The sequence below is a fragment of the Gambusia affinis genome, linkage group LG06 (assembly GCF_019740435.1).
Source record: "Gambusia affinis linkage group LG06, SWU_Gaff_1.0, whole genome shotgun sequence".
NCBI lineage: Eukaryota > Metazoa > Chordata > Actinopteri > Cyprinodontiformes > Poeciliidae > Gambusia > Gambusia affinis.
Window position 1 is genome coordinate 6,465,053 of NC_057873.1, and position 21,880 is coordinate 6,486,932.

At 37.4% G+C, this 21,880-nt stretch overlaps 1 protein-coding gene across 7 annotated transcripts in view; it reads left to right on the plus strand.

Annotated features, from left to right (window-relative positions):
- Positions 1 to 21,880, plus strand: part of LOC122833121 (rho GTPase-activating protein 42) — a 117,877-nt gene that overhangs the window by 71,489 nt on the left and 24,508 nt on the right. For all 7 annotated transcript variants that reach the window (XM_044120437.1, XM_044120438.1, XM_044120432.1 and 4 more), the window contains 6 exons: positions 4,983 to 5,054; positions 16,488 to 16,589; positions 16,829 to 16,939; positions 18,046 to 18,150; positions 20,075 to 20,204; positions 20,545 to 20,645. In XM_044120437.1, coding sequence (XP_043976372.1) covers positions 4,983 to 5,054; positions 16,488 to 16,589; positions 16,829 to 16,939; positions 18,046 to 18,150; positions 20,075 to 20,204; positions 20,545 to 20,645 — 621 coding nt within the window. The remainder of the gene's footprint in view (positions 1 to 4,982; positions 5,055 to 16,487; positions 16,590 to 16,828; positions 16,940 to 18,045; positions 18,151 to 20,074; positions 20,205 to 20,544; positions 20,646 to 21,880) is intronic.

Below are 21,880 nucleotides of genomic sequence, written 5' to 3' on the forward strand. Positions count from 1 at the left end.
TTTCACGTGATGTTTATGTGAAACATATATAAATATTTATTATGTCTTGCACTGATTTCTGTCCTCTCCATATGGTTAATGATTTCCCTCTCATATAAAACCATTTGACTGTATAACGTAGACATAAGAAGCCCTTGATTTTACTCTTTGAAACTGCTGGGGTAAAAACAACCAGTTCCTGGGTCAGATATGAGCCGTTCTAGTCCTGAGGTAACTTAAAGGGGAGGAGTATTATGCAAAGTCAATTTTATTGAGCTTTATATCATCTTGGAGTCTTGCTTTGATTCTTTCATGTATATCTCCCATGGGAGTCATTCGGGGATGCTTTAGCATTTGCTCATAAATTGCCGTGCCTATTTACATCGCATTGAAACTTCAGAAACCCAACTGAGTTTCAGCCCCACAGAGCAACCCTTTGCACATGCCTCCTTCACTCGGCTCCACCTGACTAGCGGCAGCAGCAATTAGCAAACACGTGGTGGAACTGTGCGTCTGCTGAGCGCCTAAGAATGGTTGTAAAGCGTATCAGTGGACGCCATGGAGAATCATTGTGATTATGTGCTGGAGGGAGGGGGGTGTCAGAAAGGGTGAGACGAGCCCATTTCAAGGCAACAAATATGGCTATGATGCAAAGTCAAATTTCTTTTAAAATATTTTTCACACAGGACTTTCATAAGAACTGAAGGAAACAGTTTCTTGATGGTGATATAAAATGGCCTTATGTGCCTGGGTAATATGTAATACCCTTTCATTAACACAACAGAATTGCGTTAGAAGTTTGAACAAGCAAACAGGGTTAGGTTTACGACCTAGAAATTGGGCTAAGTGACAAGATGTCAAATATAATGTTCATTTTTGGTTTGAGATCAATTATTTATATACAGCCATCCATTTTTTTTTAGACATGGTTTGTCTTTGTAACAACCATGCAACCCTAAATGATTAAAGTAAAATCAATACTTTAATTTTGCAGTATTGATTATTCAAATGAAACAGGAAAGCAATCTGATGTCTAATAACACAGTATATAAAAGGCCAATCTATATAGAGTTTGTGATGAATTTCTTGTCAAAGTTTGAATGCTGAGTATAGCTAGTTCTGGGTTATATTGTCTTGAGTGAAGAAATATTTTCTCTAGTCTTAATAAAGCCGTTAATTCTAAAAACTGACATAAACGTTATTTATTCAGCATAATTTCACTGTCCTACCATCAATATCCCATCTTGTTGAAGAGTTTCAGTGAAGTCTGGCAAACTGGTTCTTAATTTTTTATTCTGTTTTATTATAACACAACATATTTTTCATGTTTATGATGTTATGAAGAATTTGAGAGGAACACTTTTTTCAGTATAGCTCACTTAGTCACAAACTACTGATACTTAAACTTAAATTGTTTTAGGCAACATAACACCAGCAAATCTTAATCCACTTTACTTTCTATAATAGTAAAAAATGTCCAATCTCAAGATACTTGACAGGGTTAAACTTTAAAATAGTTCCTCTGGATCACCGTGATCCCAGACAGCCACACATATCCATCTTCATCAACAAAATTTTCAAGTTCTATCTTGCTAAACAACACCAGGAGAGCCCTCCACATGCAGACTTGTTACAGCACATCCCCCATCCGCTTGCTGCCAGTTCATAGTTTGTCCTTGACATTTCTGAGACGCTCCCAGTGGTCTGACAGCTACAGTTTGACCACCCTGCCCACCTTTACAACATCCACACAAATCAAATGTTCACCACTTGTCTGACGTGTCAGAACAGAATCGATAAGAAGGTGATCCGCATTTGACTTGTGAAACAGAGCAACTTGCATAATCTGTGAAAAAATAATGAATAAAGTGCAAAATATGGAACACTCGATTTGGGGTGTTACAGCAAAGCTAGACATTTACAAGCATAGTGGGATCTTACAGCAGTCCATAAAATTGTATATGCTGTTGCAAAAGTATTCTCGCCTTATGAAAGTTTTGCTGTTACAACTATAACTTCAATGTGTTTGATTAACATTTTTGCAATAGACAAAAATTCAACCTAAGCAAAATGAAGTCAAGATACATTTGCAACAAATTAGTCTATTTGTCAAAATGAGTCCACCTGTTAATAGATCATATAATGCAAAGAAACTTAGAAACATGAGTAAGTTTATTCAACTAGCCAAACATACTCCAATTAGGCAAGATCTCACTTGTCCTGGTTAAGTTTAAGCATGGTTGGACTTTTTAGTGGTGTAGTAAAAGTCTAGATCTAAATTCAATTAAGATGTTGCAGTATGACATTAACGAGATAGTAATAGAAGTGGGTCTTGAATAATAATTTTTGTCAAATTAACCACATCTTTAATCCAAAAACCCTTTTTGGTGCTAAATTATTGAATAAATACACATAAGCTCAACAACAAAGACATTTATGGTTTTTAATCTGTTATGTATTCAACCATCAGACTCGTGCAAAGTTCTATGAAACCCATTCAGCTTTAAAGTGTTTCTGGAACCCCCGGTAATTCATGGAACTTCTTTGGACATTCTTAGAAACGTGGCCCGTTGATGCTGAGATTAATTTTGGGGACGTCTGTGCGTGCTTCACCATGTTTTGCACTGACATTCCATTTTAGGCTTGAATAGCTTCAGTTATAGGCTAACTCCTGTTTGCATAACTTGCACACAACAATAATATTTTTCAGCGTCCTATCTGAATGATTTTCAAAGCAAAAATTAATCCCCACTGGGCCAAGAATAGCAGTTTTCACATTCATCTCTGCTGCAAATGTGACTTATGCATCATATTTGTAGATGGAGTATAAACATGTAGATACAAAAGTTCCAGCCAGAAGACTTGTATGTAGAAACAAAATGTATTCACATTGTTAACACAATAAAATTGTTAGGTAAACTTTAAATTTGTAGCACTTTCACAGGTCAGAAACAATAAAGTGCTTTGGGATAGAAACTAGCTTAAAAAACATAAGGAGATAAAAACATTAAATATAAAACAGCATTCATAAAATTTGTCTAAAAAAATTAGTATTCAGCTGCCTCTTAAAGTAAACAAACATAATCAAGACACTGCAAAGGTGAAGGCAATGCCTTCTACAACTTGAGCGGCACCATTCTAAAGGATTTATCCCCTCTGGTCTTAAAATGTGTTCTAGGAACCATTAACAACCTTTCAGTGACAAACTGTAGGCAGGGGCTTGACCAATCAGGGCTCTAAAAGGACAGAGGAAGATTTTAAAATGAATTCTAAAATATTCCAGTAGCCAATGTATAGAGATTAAAACACTAGTAGCATGTGGTCTCTTTTGTAAGTTGTATGAAGACCTGAACTTACTGAATGTGATCAGCTTTTTTCTGATTCAAGCACGTAAAAAGGTTGTTAAAATATCAAGACAAGATGAAATAAGAGCATGAACAATCATGTTTATTTTAGCTTTTCACACCAGAGCTCAAAGCTTAGAAATATTTAAAAAAAAATATTTTGGGTTAAGTCATGAGAATGGCACATTATTAATGTGAGAATCAAAATTAATACCAAGGTTTCTGAGGTTTGGTTCAACAGAAGAGGCCAATACTTGGTAAACAGTCTAATTCAGCCACCCTACACACGAACCGTATGTAGGGTTCGTATGTATTTGAACCTAATGCATCCTCTCAGCGCTTTTAATTGAATTAAAACAATTCAAAACTCCTCCACAGATTTGTAAAAGACTCATTGCCAGTTTTCATAAATGCTTGATTCAGTTGTTACCACCAAGTGTTGTACAACTAGTTGCTACATTTATTTAAACTGTTTATATGACATTTTTGTCTGACACTAGATATGGCTCATCACCCTAAACATTGAAGTGTGACAAAAAAGCTACAAGAGGAAACGCATATAAGGGAAGAATTTTACCTTACATTGTAAATTACAAATGTGATAAAATTCAGAGTTTTGTTCAAAGCAAATTAATTTTGTTTGAGAAATTTCGATCCCGTTCTTGAAGCCATCGACTGTACGTGTGAAAGGTCTGTGCATTTAGATTAATGGCTCAAAACAAAAACTCTATCTACACAACGGTTGTGTCTGGTGGTTTATGGCTCAGGAGCTGATAGCCCATCTGAACTGACAGCACTAAATTAGTGCTGGTATCATGGATGTATTAGACCTGGGACTATAGTTTATCACACATACTCACCACACAGAACCACACCTTAAATCACCTTAAGAACCACGTCATTTCTGACAGACTCTGCCGTTGAGCGGCTCCACAAGTCTGATGTCATCCGATCCTGGCGGATGAAAACCCATCCGTAGGAAATTCAGAAGCACCTTAATGGCACCTTTTTGAACCGCTCAGCCGCGAGGATTGAGCGTGAACTGTAATTGGCACAATATATCTCGCCGTATCGCTTTCTGTCTGGGATAAAAAGGGAGAGGGCCACAGGAGAGACCTTTCTCTCTAGTCGTGACACTCCAGAGGTCGCCAACATGTGGAGGCGAGCACTGCCTCAAAAATTAAAATGCATCACAGGCTGCGCTTGTAAAGCTGCCTCATCTGCACAACTGTGTCATATTTCAGGGAGGTTTGACAATCCTGGTGCTTCAGAGCTCATATAAAGATGGTACTTTTTTCATACTTACTAAGGCCATTGTTGAGTGCTTTTTTCCCCTCTTATCTCTACTGTACTCATTTTGGTCCCTCACAGTAATACATTGTGTATTGTCGCTGGTTAAAGAGATACTAATGGATCTGATTGCTTACCCTTCGTATGTATTTGAACCTAATGCATCCTCTCAGCACTTTTGATTTGAGATGGAGGATTCTCATTTGTAATTTCGTCTGTGACAAAACTGGATGACTTCTAAATTGGGTTTTGTGGTATATTTTTCCTAATGTTTTTTTGAATCAGTCACAAGGTTGCAATGACTCTGATCCCATCTTTCAGTCAGGATGACACACTCTCTCAGTGTTTTCTTTGATTTTTCTGTTTCAGATTCAGAATGCAGATGATGTCTTGATTACTCCCTTGGAAAAATTTCGGAAAGAGCAAATTGGAGCAGCGAAGGTAAGAGACCCCCTACGTGCGCAATTAGTGGCGAAGCAGCACCAGAGATTTCATGCAGCCTGACACCCTCGCCCTTTCTCTTCTCCCCCCTTCGTCTCTCCCGCCGTCTGTAAATCATTAATTAAAACCAAAGCTTGACACTGCCAAGAAAAGTGGCCTTTTCCTAATTAATCTGACTAGTACGGGTTACAGACAAAGACATCAGTTTGTTATTTTGACATTAGAAGGCATTAACACCTGCTAGTTTTTTAAAGTTAGTTTTTTAATGTTTATTAAATTATTGGTGACATGTTGACCCAAGCAATTATTATTTTTTGGTTGATAAAGTAGTAATTTGTTTTATATTTTCATTCTTTTAGCTGTCTTTCTTCAGCTTTAACATTTTCAGACAGGTCACTAGGTATAGATGATTCAACATTTTAGCATGAAACAGTAATAAGTGGAATTTTCCGCCAATTTGTTAAGGGAGAATAACCCAAACACGTGCAGTAATGTTACACTTATTTTTAATAGAGATGTACATTTTACGGTGTATTTACTGAGAGGAGATCTTGGTGCAGCACCACAAATATTTCTGGAGGGACTTTATGTACCTTCTGGCCTTGGAACACCTTGGGATCCTGTAGGAGGGGCTATAAAATGTCCTAAAGGAATTTTCTGTTTCACTGCAGCCCATTCTGTAGTTGGATGGATAACCTTCTTACTAATTGGGGTTAGCTAGCAGTTGAAACATTATGGTAGAGGTTGGAATTTACATATACTGTAACAGGATTCTACACAACTTTAGCTAGTTTTACAAATTTAGCATCTTTCACAACTTTTGCGTGTGTCCTCACAAATTCAACACTCAAAATATTGATGAATGGTCTGAAAGCTTACCTGGCATCTGTTCTTTTATTTCTGGAGTTTGTAAACGCCAATTTAGTCAGAAAAATACATATAACTCCAGGTTATCAGGGTTATTCTATACAGCATTTTGCAGCATCGTGTATGTCTTGTAAGATTCTACAAGAGTAAAGTTTTATATTTTACTTGGCTAATTTAAAAATGCATTTAGTCCAGTACATGTCATGTAGGTGCCATGTAATTTAAAGCAGCACAACTGTTGTTTCACAGATTGTGGCATCAGTACCTTTTTTTATTGATAAAATAAATAAATACACTTCCCATATCAAATTTTCTTAAAATAAAACTGGCCAATGTGAAGACCTCCAAATGTCATCTCTGCAGTATTTTCTTCCTCCTTCAACACACCTGCAGGAAGGACGCATTTAATGCATTTATCCTCTTTTTAATCGGATTGCTGTAATCCTGTTACATGTAGTGCAGTCTTCTCTAACGTATTGAATCTGGATGATTGATATCAGTTGGACTTGTGCACAGTGTTGCTTGAAGGCATCCTGAACTCACAGTGGACTTGTTGCTAAGGATGGCGTTGACTCTAAAGAACAGTGTGGGTTTCTTGCTACAAGCCACGCTTTCATTTCTGGCCAACTCAAAGGCATGATATGAAAGCACAGTGGCTTGTCTGTGGTCAGTCCCTCAGCGAGTTCACACATGAGCACGATGGAAGTGCTCGAGCTTTCATGCTGCTCTCCAACTACTCCACCACTAACTCAATACTGTACTATGAATCATTTGCACATCTTAACATAGCTTTTATCTTTTGAGGGACTTCTCGGGCTCAAAGTCAGGCCGTCTCCCTCTCCCTTTCTCAATGTCTCTCATTTTGATTTATTTTACATGCCTTGACAGCCACTGGTCTGCAGATATAGTCATCCTGCTGTACTTCATTGGTCTCTTCACAGGCCAACCTGCAGCATAATGACACCATTTCTCTTTCCTGTACCGAGGTGTGAGCATCATCGCTCTCTCTGCCCGGTCAGACTGAATAACCAATGCCGCTTCATGCCTCTACCAAAATGAAACTGCACATTTTGCTGCCATTTGTGTCTCTTACTCTCCTACATCAACATGCTCAGTGTTATTGCTCTCACTGTCTGTGTTTATAAAATGGTTTCTTAAAAGCCACAACCCCCCTCATTACTCCCACTACCTCTTATTTCCTGCGACCACTTCCTCCTAATGGCTCTGTCCTCCTGCAGTCTTTCCTCCGCTAAACATTAAGCCCAACTAGAGTGAGATGAAACGCACACATCACGGTCTGCTGAGTAACTTTCCACGGTTCCGAGAATCTGGAGAGATCCTCAGGCCGTCTGACCCTTCCAGTTATTGCACTTGATGAAGTCTGAGAACATCAGTTGGACAGTCTGGGAGCATTTGCCATATTTGGGCGTCCTGTGTGTAATCCTTCTGAGGTTGTATACCAGCGTCTTAACTTCCGAGGCACAAGCACAACACTTCCACAGCTGTGATGTACCAGCAGATTGACTGCAGCTCTGTGAGACATATTAGGGACAGCCTGCTTCACACAAGGCAGTACCAAATGTTTTGGACTTAAGCCCCTTAAACTTAGCAGTCTGTGGCCAACAAACATGGACAGAAAATATCCGAGAAGGCAAAAATGTGTTTGCATATGTGCTGGTTGCCAAAGTGAGATGTAGGTCTGAAATCAATGTAACACTTCTTTTTTTCAGTTTCAGATATGTTTTTCTGTGATCTGAAATGTGTTCACGAGCTTTACTACAAAAGTGTCAGAGTTACAACACGGAATGAAAGTTTGTTTCTGTTTTTAGTTTACAAGTCCTTTATAGGTTCTAAAGCTAGAAAATATAAAATCCTCACCTCACTCTGACAAATGTAAAAAAATAATAGACAACCTTTAATTTGTTAGCAACCTAATAGTAGAGCTAATTTTTTGTTTAGAGCGCTGGTATTTTTGTTAACGTTGAAACTGTTTTTGCACTTAGCTTTCCCTTTTCTGGAAAAGGCAAAAATACATGTTTTGCCTTCCACACTTGGTGGATGTCAACATTTCAGCTCTTGGCACACAAGATAGCAAAGTCAAATCATCTTTATTTTATTATATAAATTAAGATTTAGAAATTAAAATTTAAATGTAACAACTTTAATAATTCTTAATTACTGGGATAATCATAACTATTTATTATTGAACCTAAAATATGACACACAGTAAAACTAAATTATACATAAGTACAGCTAATTAGAGTGTTCTCATATTGAATCATATTTCAAAGTTACATACCAAGCAAAATTTAAGCACAATTAAAATTGTTTGTAACCACACTTTACAAGATGATTATTGTAGGACATGTCTGGTTGTCAGGCAATGTGGTTCCAATTGGCATTATATAAAATAATAGCAGCCATAAATTAATTCAATATAAAACTGAATGTTTGTTGAGTCAAGATACATTATACATTATTTTTCAACACACACTATGGAAAAATATATATTGAGTATGTTTGGAATAGAAAATTTCTATAATATTGCCATAATTCAGATGTGTTGATATAAATAAACCTGTCTTTATTTAACATACTATGTTCTGTCATATCTTTCTAGAAATGTCCAACATATACATACCAGGGAAGATACATGAAAGCAATATTCTCAGTAGAGAAAACATGAATTGTCCCAGATTTAGCTTCTAACTAATTTTCGTCTTCATTTCCCCTGATACAGAAGTATAATAATAATAATAATAATAATAAAAAGTTGTCTTGGATTTTTGTTTACCAAACTGAAAATATCATCTGCACAATGACTTCTCAGCATAACTTTGACTTGTAATATTTCCTCCCAGTGTTTTCATTCCACCTTTGACCTGGAAGTGACTCTTGATAAAGAACAGAGTGCTGTTGTTTCCTCTTAGTTCCTCTTGGTTATGAAGTTTTCCTCAAAGCCTCTAGATTTTAATAAAGCCAAATTGCTGTGAAAACACTCCTAATAACAGAAAAGCAAACTCACGGCTCGACAGCAGGCAAAGTTCACCTTATTGTGTTGTCTTTAACTTTCAGAGTTGGACTGAGCCACCACACTTCAACTTTAGGAGACTGAAATGAAAAGAGACCATTTTTAATATCCTATTGAAAAATTGTAAGACTATTGGATGAATAACCTTGTGTTAGATTTGAAGGCAAGCTCGTTGTTCTGTTCAGTTTTTCTGATTCTGGGTCTTTGTATTTTTTCCTACATGTTATCTCAAGGTTATGTAGCAAGAGGAATATACAGCCTGATCCTGTCAGGGGAAAGTTAAAGATTCCCTACAGGAGAAAGTGTAGACCTACAGGCTAGGAGAGCTTGTCAAAAGGCTTTTTCAGATGCTGTAAGGCTAAAAAAGGCTTATGAAGATTGATTTATGTAGTTATAAGCATGCAAATACAATAAGGAACAAATTGTATGTTCTGTTTTGCATTTGTGTGTTATTAAAGTTTGACTTGTTGCAAAAGCTTTTAGTGACAACTGATAAATGTTCAATTTTACCCAGAAGGTTTGCAGCTTGCCTCCTTCTAAATGTGGCCTATTTAGAAGCCTGGATGTTTGTTTTTGAACTCTTCCAAAGCAGATGTTGGTAATTATTTCTTGCTAATTGCCCAGCCTCTTCCTGCCTGTTACATCTCTTCAGGAATTAGTCTTTTTTTTTTTTTTTTTTTACATAATATGGAAAGTTTTTTTTGTTGTTTTTTTTTAGCTGTGACGCAAGGTGGCAGAATTCAGCTGAAGGTTTGTGTTCCGTCTGTGTCCCTTGTTCATCTAAGACCAGCTCATGTGTGCAGCTATTGCGGTTTAATCGCCACTTCTGGACTCATGCTCCAATTAGCCGCCTCTAATGAGCTCATAGAGATAGGTTATGCTTTTCTCTTTCATGTCACTGCTCAGAGAATTCATTCAGAATGAAAATGTGGTGAAATTTGCTCCAAATGATGCCTGACTGCTCATTAGTGTTTGCATTAGATATTGACAAACAAATTAGAAATTGTTGTATGAAAATGTGAACTCCAGTGCCTTTCAAAGCTATTCATACCTCTTGAACTTTTGCATTTTTTATGTTACATCCTGCAATTTAAACGTAGTTTAAAGATCAACACAAAGCAATGCATAATTGTGAAGTAGCAAAATTAGTAGCATGCACATTGATGCAGTTCCCTTTACTCCAATATCCCTAAAAATCTCATTCTGCTGTTCTCTAAAGTCCTGAGAGGTTCATTAGTTCACATCAGTGAACTAACAGTGCAATAACTAGAGTCAGATTGGATGATGAGCATCAGTACACATACATTTTCTAAGCTTGGTGCAGATCCTCAATTGGAACTTGGAAATTGGAATTTTACTGGCTTGTGCTAACACATGGTATGTTTGCATTAAAGTCATTCCCCTTATTAAACAACTCTCTACGATTTCCTTCTTTTACCTGAGTAATATTGACAAAATTAGAAATAGCCTTATGCTGAAAAACTGGTCCATGCATTTGTTACATGAAGGGTGGACTATTTTAATTCAGGAAGTCCAGAAAGTACTGCTAAAAGCCTTCACTGCCAGAGAAGTTCTGATGGAAATTAAAATGTGAGATCATGTTTCTCCTATTTTATCTTCCCCTCATTGCCTGCCTGTTAAATCCACGATAGAATTTGAAATTCTCTTTCTCGCATATGAAGCCCTTAACAATCAAGTTCCATCATGCATCAGAAATCTGATTGTTCCATTTGTTCCTAACGCAGCACTTCACTCTCAGACTGCAGCTTTACTGGTGGTTCCTAGAATCCTGCCTCTGTCTCAAGTCTTTTGCAGCCTCGAAAGGTTTTTATTACAAGATTACCCTGCATTTATCTCATCCGTCTTCCCATCTAATGAGCTTCCTTATCCCTAAATAGAGTCCACCTATAGGGACAGTATCAATTCATCTCTTCTGTTAAGGCATTTGTTAGAGGACAGCAGAAAAAAACTCTAGAAAGATCAGGGATAAAGTTGTGGAGACGTTTAAAGTAGTTATTGTATAAAACAATATTACATTCTTTGAACATCTATCAGGCCACTGCTCAGTTTACCTGGAAATTGAAAGAGTGCAATTTTACCAAGACATGACAGTCAATCTAACCAGACAGTTAATTTTGAAAATGAGACATTGTCTGTAGTTTGTTTCACATGTCGCAGCAAACATGAGGAAGGAGGTACTCTGGTCAGATGAGATCAAAGGCGAACTTTTTGACATTCATGCAAACATTGTTTGTGTGAAAACAAAGAAACATTGTTTCTTTTTTTTTCTTGCAGCATAATCCTTCTACTTCGCATTGTGTTGACCTGTCTTTCAAAATTCCAAGATAATTCGAAAGAGATTGTTTTAACGTGATAAATTCTGACAAGGTGAACAAGTTTAAAACCTTTTGTAAGATATCTGGTATTATTTTCCCTGTGCACTTATACAGACATATTCAGTCTCCTTTACAGCTAGCATCTGTTGCCATGGTGAAAGGATAGCCCTGAAGCTTGTTAGGTCACTGTCAAAACCTGCAAAGAATAACCGGTGTCCAAACACCCTCCCTCGAGTCTTTCTATCATCTCCTAGTTTCTTGACTTGAAAGAAACTGACAAATAATGACAGGAAAAATTTTTTTCTGCACTTCATATTTTTCTCTCTAATGGTCCTGATTTTAGAAATTAGCAGACTTACTCATGCCGTTGCTGTCAGATCACCCCTGGCAGCAACACGAGGCCTCACCAGTTAGAAATCCCACTACAAAGCTATCTGCATCTGAACATTTTCCTGTTACATGTGATTTATTCATGAGTGAGTACAAAGCAATCAGATGAGAAAATCTCCCGAGTGATAGGTTCATGTGCATTTTGTGCACCGGCAGAGAGTTGCCAAGTGCTTTGACGTTGTTCATTCCATTCAGCTAAATGAGCACTCTCAAACACTGGGATTAGTTTGTGTCAAAAACTACTTCCTAATGTTCACTTCAAGGTCTGTATCTCTTCACAGAGATGCCCGCTGTCCCTCCATATTTAGCTTCAGACTTTCCTTTGAGCTGCTCCTCCTTTCGCAACGTTCTCTCAGTCTTGTTTACGTATTCTGTGCTGTCTGCTCAAACATACAGTAAATGGAGATGGGAAGATACCGTCAACACACGGACAAGCAACCAAACAGCCCCCGTGTTCTCCTAGGCTATCATTAAAGGCACACCGGTTTCTACATGTCCTGCTAGGATCAAAACAAAACATTTTAACACTTCAGATGATTCAGTCAGGCTGAATCTACCTCACATGTTTGCTGCAGCTCTGGCTCGCTGCCTGCTGTCTGCATGTGTGAAGGAGTTGCTCCAAACAGTGTTTTCTGGGTATGCTCACACTACTCATCAGTTCTAGGACATTCCTCCTATGACTGTGGGACTCAGCTAAAGCTCTTAATTTATTGCGGTCCCTGGTGTGTGCGCCTGTGTGTGTTTATGTTGAGCTATCCAAATTACCTCTTCTCACCAAGAGTCACAATGCCAGAGAAGACCGTAAACGTCCCTGTTCCCAAACAGAAGAGTTCTGGTCAGAAGTTTCCATCCGCTCGCAAAGGACATAAATGTCACGTTTATTTTGGGCTTTCAATGATGCATTTGAACCATTCTGGATCCTAGTTGATATCTCTATGCAACATCCCACTGAAGAGATTTTCCAAGGCGAGCAATTGGTGCACCAGTTTGTATTAATTTTTGAGTTTCTTTGGCTTTGTTCATACAGCAGATAAATTCCTCCCAAATATGTTTTTTTTTTTTTTTTTTTTTCATATATGTCTTTTTTCTGGCAGTGAATCACATCACAGTCCCATCACTCCTGGTTCTTACTACACATCCGAAGAGACTCCTCTACAGAGGTTGCAGTCAATGTTCCACACCAGGCCCATTGCTATTAGCAATTTATTAGCTTTCTTCATCCTATGATTTTTGTGACAATACTGTTGGCTCCCTTTGCTCAACAACTTTAAAATTGATCCATAGACACCGGTGTCCATTATGACTTCCATATGCATTGCACTGCTGTGTCACATCCACATTCTTCTTCTACGCATGCGGATTGTTTTGGGGTCATAAACCACTCACACATAGGAGCGACAGACAGACATCATTTCCAAACTATTGTTGGCAGGAGTGGTATAGCTTAATCAAAGTAATGGTTTTAACCCAAGCACCTAACATTCAAACAAAATCTGCAGATTTTTACTTTGATTGAAGTCAGGATTCTTGGAAGGACATTCAGGAAACTTGATACAAGTCCTTGAAAACATGTTTCGGTGATGGGACTGGGACCACTCTTAGTAAATTAATAAACTGTATTTATATATGATTTTTCACAGATAAAAATCTAAATATGCTTCACAAGCACAGCGGTGTTTTCAAAGCACCCAACTGTGTCCATATTTCAGCCAACTGTCACCACTGGATGAAAGAAGGAAGACTCAGTGACCTTAGAACATTGTACCAACTGTCAAGTATGGTGGCCGTATCTCGATCTGGACCTGTTTGCATGTCTGAGATATTGGCTCATGTAAAAAGTGTTTGGAATTTGAAGAACTAGATGAAATTTTATAAACCCCACCATATCTTTAGCAGCCTGATGGTTGAAACTTTGAATTATGTTCCTGTTGGACAAACATTCCAGACGTGCATCAAATATGGGTTTACAAAGGATAAAGTTAATATTCTGAAATAGTTTATTCCATTTGAAAATTGTTGGGCTATCCTTAAGGTTTTTGTCTGTCCCTTAAAATGATTAAATAAAAAAATCCACATGGATGGCTAATGGTATTATCCAAGTGCATTTTTTTTAATCATTGCAGTTCACGTGGCATTAATATCAATTCTTGGTCACTGTTGACCTAAACCGTTCACACACTTTTAAGCATCTATTTATTTTTGCTCTTTACCTAAATCATTTTCTTTGCTTCAGAAATAAAGGCACACTTTGAATTGATTTTCTCCACATTGTTGAAAAGATTATTTCTTGGTCCGACATGCAAGACAGATGGAAATAAGATGCTGCTATGTGAAATTATTTATTGATCCCTCCCTCCCCCTGTTTTGCTGCACTACGGATACTCATGTAGGGACATTGCTGTGTCCTGTGGGTGAATTCCTTTGCTTAACTGTTTCCAGAGTTGTTGAGACAAAACTCTCTTCTAGGTCAAATCAGTAGCTGGCAGATTAGACTTGCTAAATCTCAGGGCCATGGGAATAAAAGCAAACAAGGAGGATCTGGTTGTAGTGGCCATTTCCTCACACTTTCTCCATCCTCCCTCCGGAGTGTATATCTGTCCCCTCCATCTGCATGTAGATGTAAGGGGCATTAAATAGGCATAGCTCGGTTTGGAGGTCACAGTTGCAGACGAGACACTTGAATGCCTATCTGCTGGGGCAGAATTTCATTAAGGCTTGCAAGTTTAGTCTGTTTTCCTTTTTTTAAGACTGAGAAGAGGAAAAGTTTCAACCTCCTTGACTATGAGTGCTGAAACATCAAACATAATAAATAAATCATTGAATATTATTTACACATGAGATGATTGGCATAGAATTGAAAGTAGGTACATCTAGTTTTTCCATATTTAAATGTGCCTGTAATTTGTTAAATACATGGTTATATACTATATCAAGATTTAATCAATTATTTCAAGCTTTCTTTTCCGCAGCACACAATGTAATAATAAATTAACAAATTTAAACTGTCACCATGGATCACCCGGAAAAAAAAAAAGATCGATTCACTTCAGAAATGTTCTAAACATCTTGGCTAAAGCAATGCTAGGCACATCCATTGACTGTTTAGAAAAAAACTCACTGATAAAATAACTGTCCTATCTCTTGCACTAAGTCACCACAAAAAATTAAAACAAAAAATGAATGAAATATCAATACATTTTGTGGATCCAGCCAAAAGAAATTATCAGAAATATATTTTTTATGATGCTATTGGTATTAAATTCATAACAGATTTAAATCCACCACTTGAAAAAAACACAATTTATTCCATAAAGTAAGAGAATTTCAATAAAGTGAAATACCACAGGGAAGGTTTATTTAAATAATTTGCACAAAAGCATTTTTGTGTTAATGGCGACTTTGAAATGTGCCTGTATGCAGAAACTAGCCTAATGCATTGCTCAGATGTCATTTTGACAGATTATTCCATAAAACCTGTCTTTAAATCTTCAGGGAGTCTTTTCTATGCACTCTGGTTATCTGTTCTGTCCATAGATTTTCAGATAAAGGCTGGGTGATTGTATGGGAGGTTCGATCAGCTTCATGTCCTTAGAAACAGATTTGGAAATTCCTTTGCTGGATTTTAGGGATCATTGTCTTGTTTCATTCTTATATTCTTGAGAAAATCCTTCCATCTTTCCTTTAATCAATCTGAAGACTGTCGAAAGCCTCCCTAACACCTCGGTGTTCCTGCTTCTTCTCATCACTGACATGTTTTGGGGGTTACATTCAATGCAGTACCTCCTCCAAACATGACGTAAGTAGTGAACTGTGAAAAGTTGCATTTTGTTCTTATCCGGCCAAACAATATTCTTTATGTTTTATTGGCTTGTCTAAATGTACTGCCACATTATTTTTTTTTACATCAGACTAATGTTTGTTTTCTTCACCAGTGGAGTCATGTGTTGTGAACTTGGATAAATCCATTTTTTATTTACTCCAAACTAACTGCTTTTCAATGAAATCCCTAACCCTCTTGAGCAGTCCTTGGCTCACAGACATCTCATCTATTTATTATTTTGACTCATCTGTCATAATTTTTGCAAGTACTAAATTAATGCTGGTTGGTAATTAGATGTTCTTTTTGCTGCTGAAACTGAAACATTCAGACTTTTGTAGCAATACGGTTCTAGAAAACCTTGTGAGAACTCTTTCCTATCATGAGAAACTTCTGTTTCTGTTCTTCTTCTTGACTGTTTTGTTTAGATTTTTTAAAAATGTGTAGATTGTTTAATTTGTTGTGGACATCTAGAGTGAATTTCTTGTTGATCTACCTTAGCTGCAACATAAATGCTATAAAAGAAATATGTTTCTTGAACATTTTCCTCAGCGCTGTCTGCATCTGGTGGCTTGTAGTTGTTGAATTTGACATATCCCTGAAGGCTGGTGGATGGGAAGGAAAATGCAAACAGCTTTCAGTCGCTCCTGCCTCTGACTATGCCAGATGCATAATGCTATTTGTGATTTACAGTGCTATGTGTTTTGGTTTGAACCCCTGTCCCAAGCTGGGGGACTGTATTGATCAAACACAGACATGCTGACATTGTCGACTTGTCATTACATGCGTTTTATGCCACTTTTATGACCTACAATAATCCATTGACGGAATTTTAAATGACAATTGACGAATAGCCTGTGAAACTGCACTGTAGTTAGACCTCCACCTAGTGGTGATTTTGACTCACAGCTCAGATAACAGATAATGAAAGTATTTATTTATTTATTTATTTATTCATTCTAAGTTGTGTGTAATCCTTTCATGTGTCTTAGGAGGTAAAAAAGAAATTTGATAAGGAGACGGAAAAATACTACTCCACACTTGAGAGACATCTCAACCTGTCATCTAAAAAGAAAGAGGCCTATCTGCAGGAGGTAAAACCAAAGCAAATTTCCTCTTCCTGTACATGTATTTGAAATAATTCCTTTTTTTTTTACGGTCAGCTCGGTGTCCTTTGTAAATCAAAGTTTCAGGTTTGTGTGTTTAAATGCAAGATTTTTTTGATGTTTAATTCTCTCTGTGCACACCGATTCTGTGGAGTAATGAAGCGTTCTTTATGTCCTGGTTGAATCGTTTCTCATGGCTCAAACCTGCTTTGTTTGCTCATTCTCAGGCTGACACGCAGATTGATAAGGAGAGACAGCTCTTTTATGACACATCCCTTGAGTATGTTTTCAAAATTCAGGAAGTGCAAGAAAAGAAAAAATTTGAGTTTGTTGAGCCGGTAAGTGAAGTATTTTACTTTTCTCTTGTTTTTTTTTTTTGTTTTTTAGTTTTTTTGCTGTCACTTTAGTTTAAGCAGAAAACACCCTTTTTAAATTACTGTTCTTCTCTCTATAATGAAGGCAGTTTTACTGCACAAATTTGACTTCCTTATCTCATTTTCTTTCCTGGACACTCAAGGAGGCAGAAGCAGGTAAAATTAAATCAAATTTCAGCTGTTAAATAAGACAAGTGCTTATCAAACTCACTTCACTACAGATGTGGGGAGTGAACTTTGAGAAGATTAAATTCTCTGCATGTAAATCCCTGAAAAAGTGAGTCAGGAGCAAACTTTTTTTAAAAAGCTCCTTTTCCATTTATTTACATCCTCTGGCATCAGCCCATATCCCATGCCAGAAATGCAAATCTGCAGGTAGTTGGTGAGAGGGGGAAAAAATGACAGGTGCTCAACCTCAGCTGTGATGAATCCAGGCGCAGATAAGGCGCTTCATCCTTGTTCATTTGATATACCAAACCTCAGCCCAGAAATCAAATCAGCGGTTGTGTCTGAGGATTTGACTGAGTGCAGCTCCATGTTTGTGGGATCCTCTGCGCTCAAGATTAGATCAGTTTTTTTTTCACTCCTGCTACACTACTGAAGTATTTTTTTTTTCCTACAGTGGTCAAGGATGGTTGTGTGTTATACAGAAACCAAGATCAATATCTCCCTGTTATAAAAAGCAAAAACTTTCAGAAACTTTTTTTCACTACTGTCATTTTACCTGGAGGGTTGGCAACACTAGAATATTTGAATTCATCGAGTCTACTGATGGAGTCAATGGATAAAATATTTCTTAGCATATTCTCTTAATAGCCGACACTGTCTTAAGGTCACAATCTTATTAAAAGAAAACGAACATTGAACAATATCTGTGGGAAACTTCTTTTAACTACTTTAAAATTAAGTGTTATAAATACATAACTTTATGTAATGTAATCATTTAGTAGCAGCAGTCCAGTTTTTGTCCAGTACTTTAATGTTGTCAGTTTATATTAAACTGTTCCCTGACACATAATGAAGCTCTATAATGTTTATTACTAAAAATAAACCATGTTTCCTTTTTCCAGCTCTTGGCCTTTCTTCAGGGTTTGTTTACATTTTACCATGAAGGATATGAGTTGGCTCATGAATTTGAGCCATACAAACAGCAGCTCCAGTTCAACCTACAGAATGTAAGTCTCTGCACCTCAAAGGGTTATACACAAAGGCAAACAGCCACAAAATCTAATTCTGCAGCTTATCTTACCTAGATATAACAAGCAGAGCGCTTTTTCCTTTCCCACTGTGTGATGGTATGGATGGTACAGATATTTTCAGGGCAGCGTTGCCGGCAGTTACAGCGGACCATTTAATGGTGCTGTGTCAAAAAACACTTAGGAGTTGAAAATAAAACTGCAGCCCCTGCCACCGCTCCTTCTTCCATCACTGCGACCTCGATGCTTTCAGCCTGAGGGTCCAAATTTTATTTCTGACCCAAAATGTCAGAGGCATTGCTCTGACAATTTTCACTCTATAACCCTCTCTCCATGTCTTCAGATGCAGAGAGCACTAATAGGAACTGGCAAAGGTGAGGCTGTCGCAGCATTCTGCTCTGAGATGTGAAACAGCCTCGCCCTCACCTTTTTACCTCCAAAGAAAAGAAAAGAAAGCAGAATCTTTTAAGTTCAAACCAACTCAAGCACACTTTTGAATATATTAATAAAATATATTTCAACATGGTGTTAATTATTCTTCCCATGGGTGTCTTCATGCAGCTGCACAAATTGGGGACATTTGTCACACTGCTTTAGTTTAGGCACAGTGAGGGAATTCTTCATGCCAATAAAGTGCCTTGGAACAATCTTCAAACCCCTTAATTTTTTTTTTTTTTAAACTTTTGTCACATTACAGCCACAGCCTTAAATGTGGTTGTTTTTTTTGTTTTCTTTTAAAGGACATGGACACTGTAGTAAATCAGTGTAAAGTGGATGGAAAATAGGAAATGGTTTTTGGAACATTTTACAAATAAAAATCTGAAGATATTTGCTGTGCACTCATACAGCAGAGAGGTCAGGGATGAAGTTGTGGAGACATTTAAATCAGGATTCGGTTACAAAGCAATTTCACAAGCTTTGAAAATCTCAAAGATTTGTCATTATAAAGTGGAATAAAGGAAGGAACAGCAATAAACCTACTAAGGTTTTCCTCCTCTTTAACTGAGAGGTCAGGCAAAGAGAGAATCAGTCATAGAAGCATTGTAGAGCTGTCAAAAAGAAAAACAGTCCGTCCAGGATGCCACGATGTCCTTTTGGGATTGTTACGACCTAAAGTTCCAGATTTTGCAGCACATTTTTTAAAATGCTGTGGTCAAAGTTGCACAATTTTTAAATTATTATCTTTGCCATAACATGGTTTTACAAAGAAGTTGAAATTGCTGAATATAACTTTCCCAACAAAAAAGTATTTCAACATAATAATGTTTAAAAAGCCAATAATATTTTCAATTCTTGAAATAGCACGCTTAATACAAATACAATCATGTGCTGAAGAGTTGTCAAAGTGCAAAAGCAGATTGAAATATTTCCATACTAGTCATTCAAGTTAACATGAACTGTTTACACAGAATAAGCACATGGCTTTTGAAGAAAGAGGGTAAACATTAGTGTTTAGCATCACACATGCTTTCAGGAGATATTGTGAAACAGAAAGTTAACAAGAGGCCTAGGAGGATTGGTCAGAAAAGAGAGAAATACAGAAAACTTTAAGGTGATTGGTCAGATTTGCAGAAAAGTTGTGATGACTGGTGAAAATTGCAAGTCTGTGCAAAATTTGTGAAAGAGTGAACTCAGCACAGTCAAAGTCCAAGGCTTAAAGTTGGTAGACATTCACCAAACCACTTGCAGATGCATTTGCTGCTTAAGTTGGTTCTTCAGTTCAGTGGACTGGCAATTTTATGCTTTCATTTGAAAATATGAAAACAATGTATAAGTTTTATTACATTTTACAATTATGCAACAATGTGTGTTTGCTTATCCAACAAAATGCCAATAATGGAGTGTTTGTGATTGCAAATGCTGTGTGTTGCCACTTTGCATAATCTTGTATTTTTCCACATAGACAAGAAACAACTTTGTGAGCACCAAGCAGGAAGTGGAGAAGCTGATGAACAGGATAAGGTCTGCAGATCAGGACTACAAACCCCCCGGCCAGTGGACGATGGAAGGCTTCTTGTATGTCCAGGAGAAGCGTGAGTCCTCCCATCAGTCCACTTGGACTCTCACTCCTGCTCCAGATAGAAGTGCGTCGTTTTAAATCCATCACCATAAACATGTCTCCAGCTTTCCCAGGCCGCCGCAGAAGTGATCATTTCACACGGAGCTCTATAATTCATCCTGTTTATGGATTCACTTTGATGCACTCTCAAAAGTGGATGTGTGTTGGGGGTGTTACCACAAATAATAGATTTTTATCAGCATCAATAAACAAATTTAGATTAATTGAATTTCTTTTTTGCAGAAGTCCTTTCAAGAAGCCTGTGTTTGAGAGCAAAACAATTTGCTATTTTGTTTCTCATCTCTCCATCCCAGGTCCTCTGGGAAGCGCGTGGACGCGTCACTACTGCACGTATGACAAAGGAAGCAAGACCTTCACCATGAGCAACACGGAAAACAAGTCAGCTGGGAAACAGGTAGTTCAGCTTAGTTCAGTTTGCTTTCCTTGGGTTGTAGATGAACCTGATAAACGCGAAGAAAAAGGGGGGGAAAAAAACAGAGCAAGTGTAATTTGTGTGGGTGAAACAAAGAGCCTGCTTGTTTCTCCCCCAAGGGAGGAAAACAGGAAGCTGTCAAAGTTACTCAATTAACTTAGAAAACAAAAGACTTGTTAACTGAAGGAGGGCCTGTAAAAAATGTAGACAGATGCAAAAGCCTTTTAATAAAAAGAAAAGGAAACTTGAGAAGCAAAAATAATTGTTAAACAATGAACTTTTACCTTTGTTTTGTGTATGTGTGTGTTCAGGATGTACTAAAAGTGTCTTTTGACATTTCAGGCAAAAGAACTGACTGTTCTTCCACGTTTTGTTTCGACATTTTACTTCTGCAAATGTATTAGGGTATGAGGAGTTCCCTCATCCACAAGTTGTCCCAAAGATTTTCTGTCAGATTTAATTTTAGACTTTTGTTACAATGTTTCAAGACATTTTCTCCTCATAAGTCTATTTTCTTATGATTGAGAAACGGAAAAATAAAATCCATCTTTGTCTCCAGCTTTCTATCAGAGACCTGATGGTATTAATTCAACACTGACTAATTTATATGGCTGTATAATTATATCAATTCTACAATATTTATCGATTGTTCTGGGGCGAGTTTCGATACGTTAAACAGTAAAGGCCAAGTAAAACCGCAGTTATGCTAAAATAAGTAAACCATATTTTTTTCGAATGTCCGAGAAATGTGAAAAACCGGCTTTTCCAGTTAAGTGAAAGGGAATGAGCTTCCAAACATAAAAAGCAAAAAGCAACATTTGATTCTTTTGTTTTTGGAAATCTCAAATCTTCAATAAATAGCGATGGGCTGTATTTTGTTGCTAAGAAACAAAGTAAAGTTGTAACCGTGAAAGAGAAGCAGATCGGAGTAGCGGCGCGAATGGAGCAGCGGCAAAAGAAGTGAAATTGCGAAATTAATGCAAAGTTTGGATATCAGAGCGACTAATGGCATCCACTTCATAATTAGTTTTTAGCTTAGTGGTTTCTGTTCTGTATGTAAATTACATGAAGAATGAACACGCAGCATACAGTGATGCTCTGTTTTGAGCTGGAAAATGAAGAGGGGAAACCTCTTCACTGGGCGCAGTGAGGATAGCCATGATGACTATCAATCATTCTTATTAGCAACTGACAAAGAGTTTCAGAGACTGAGAGTG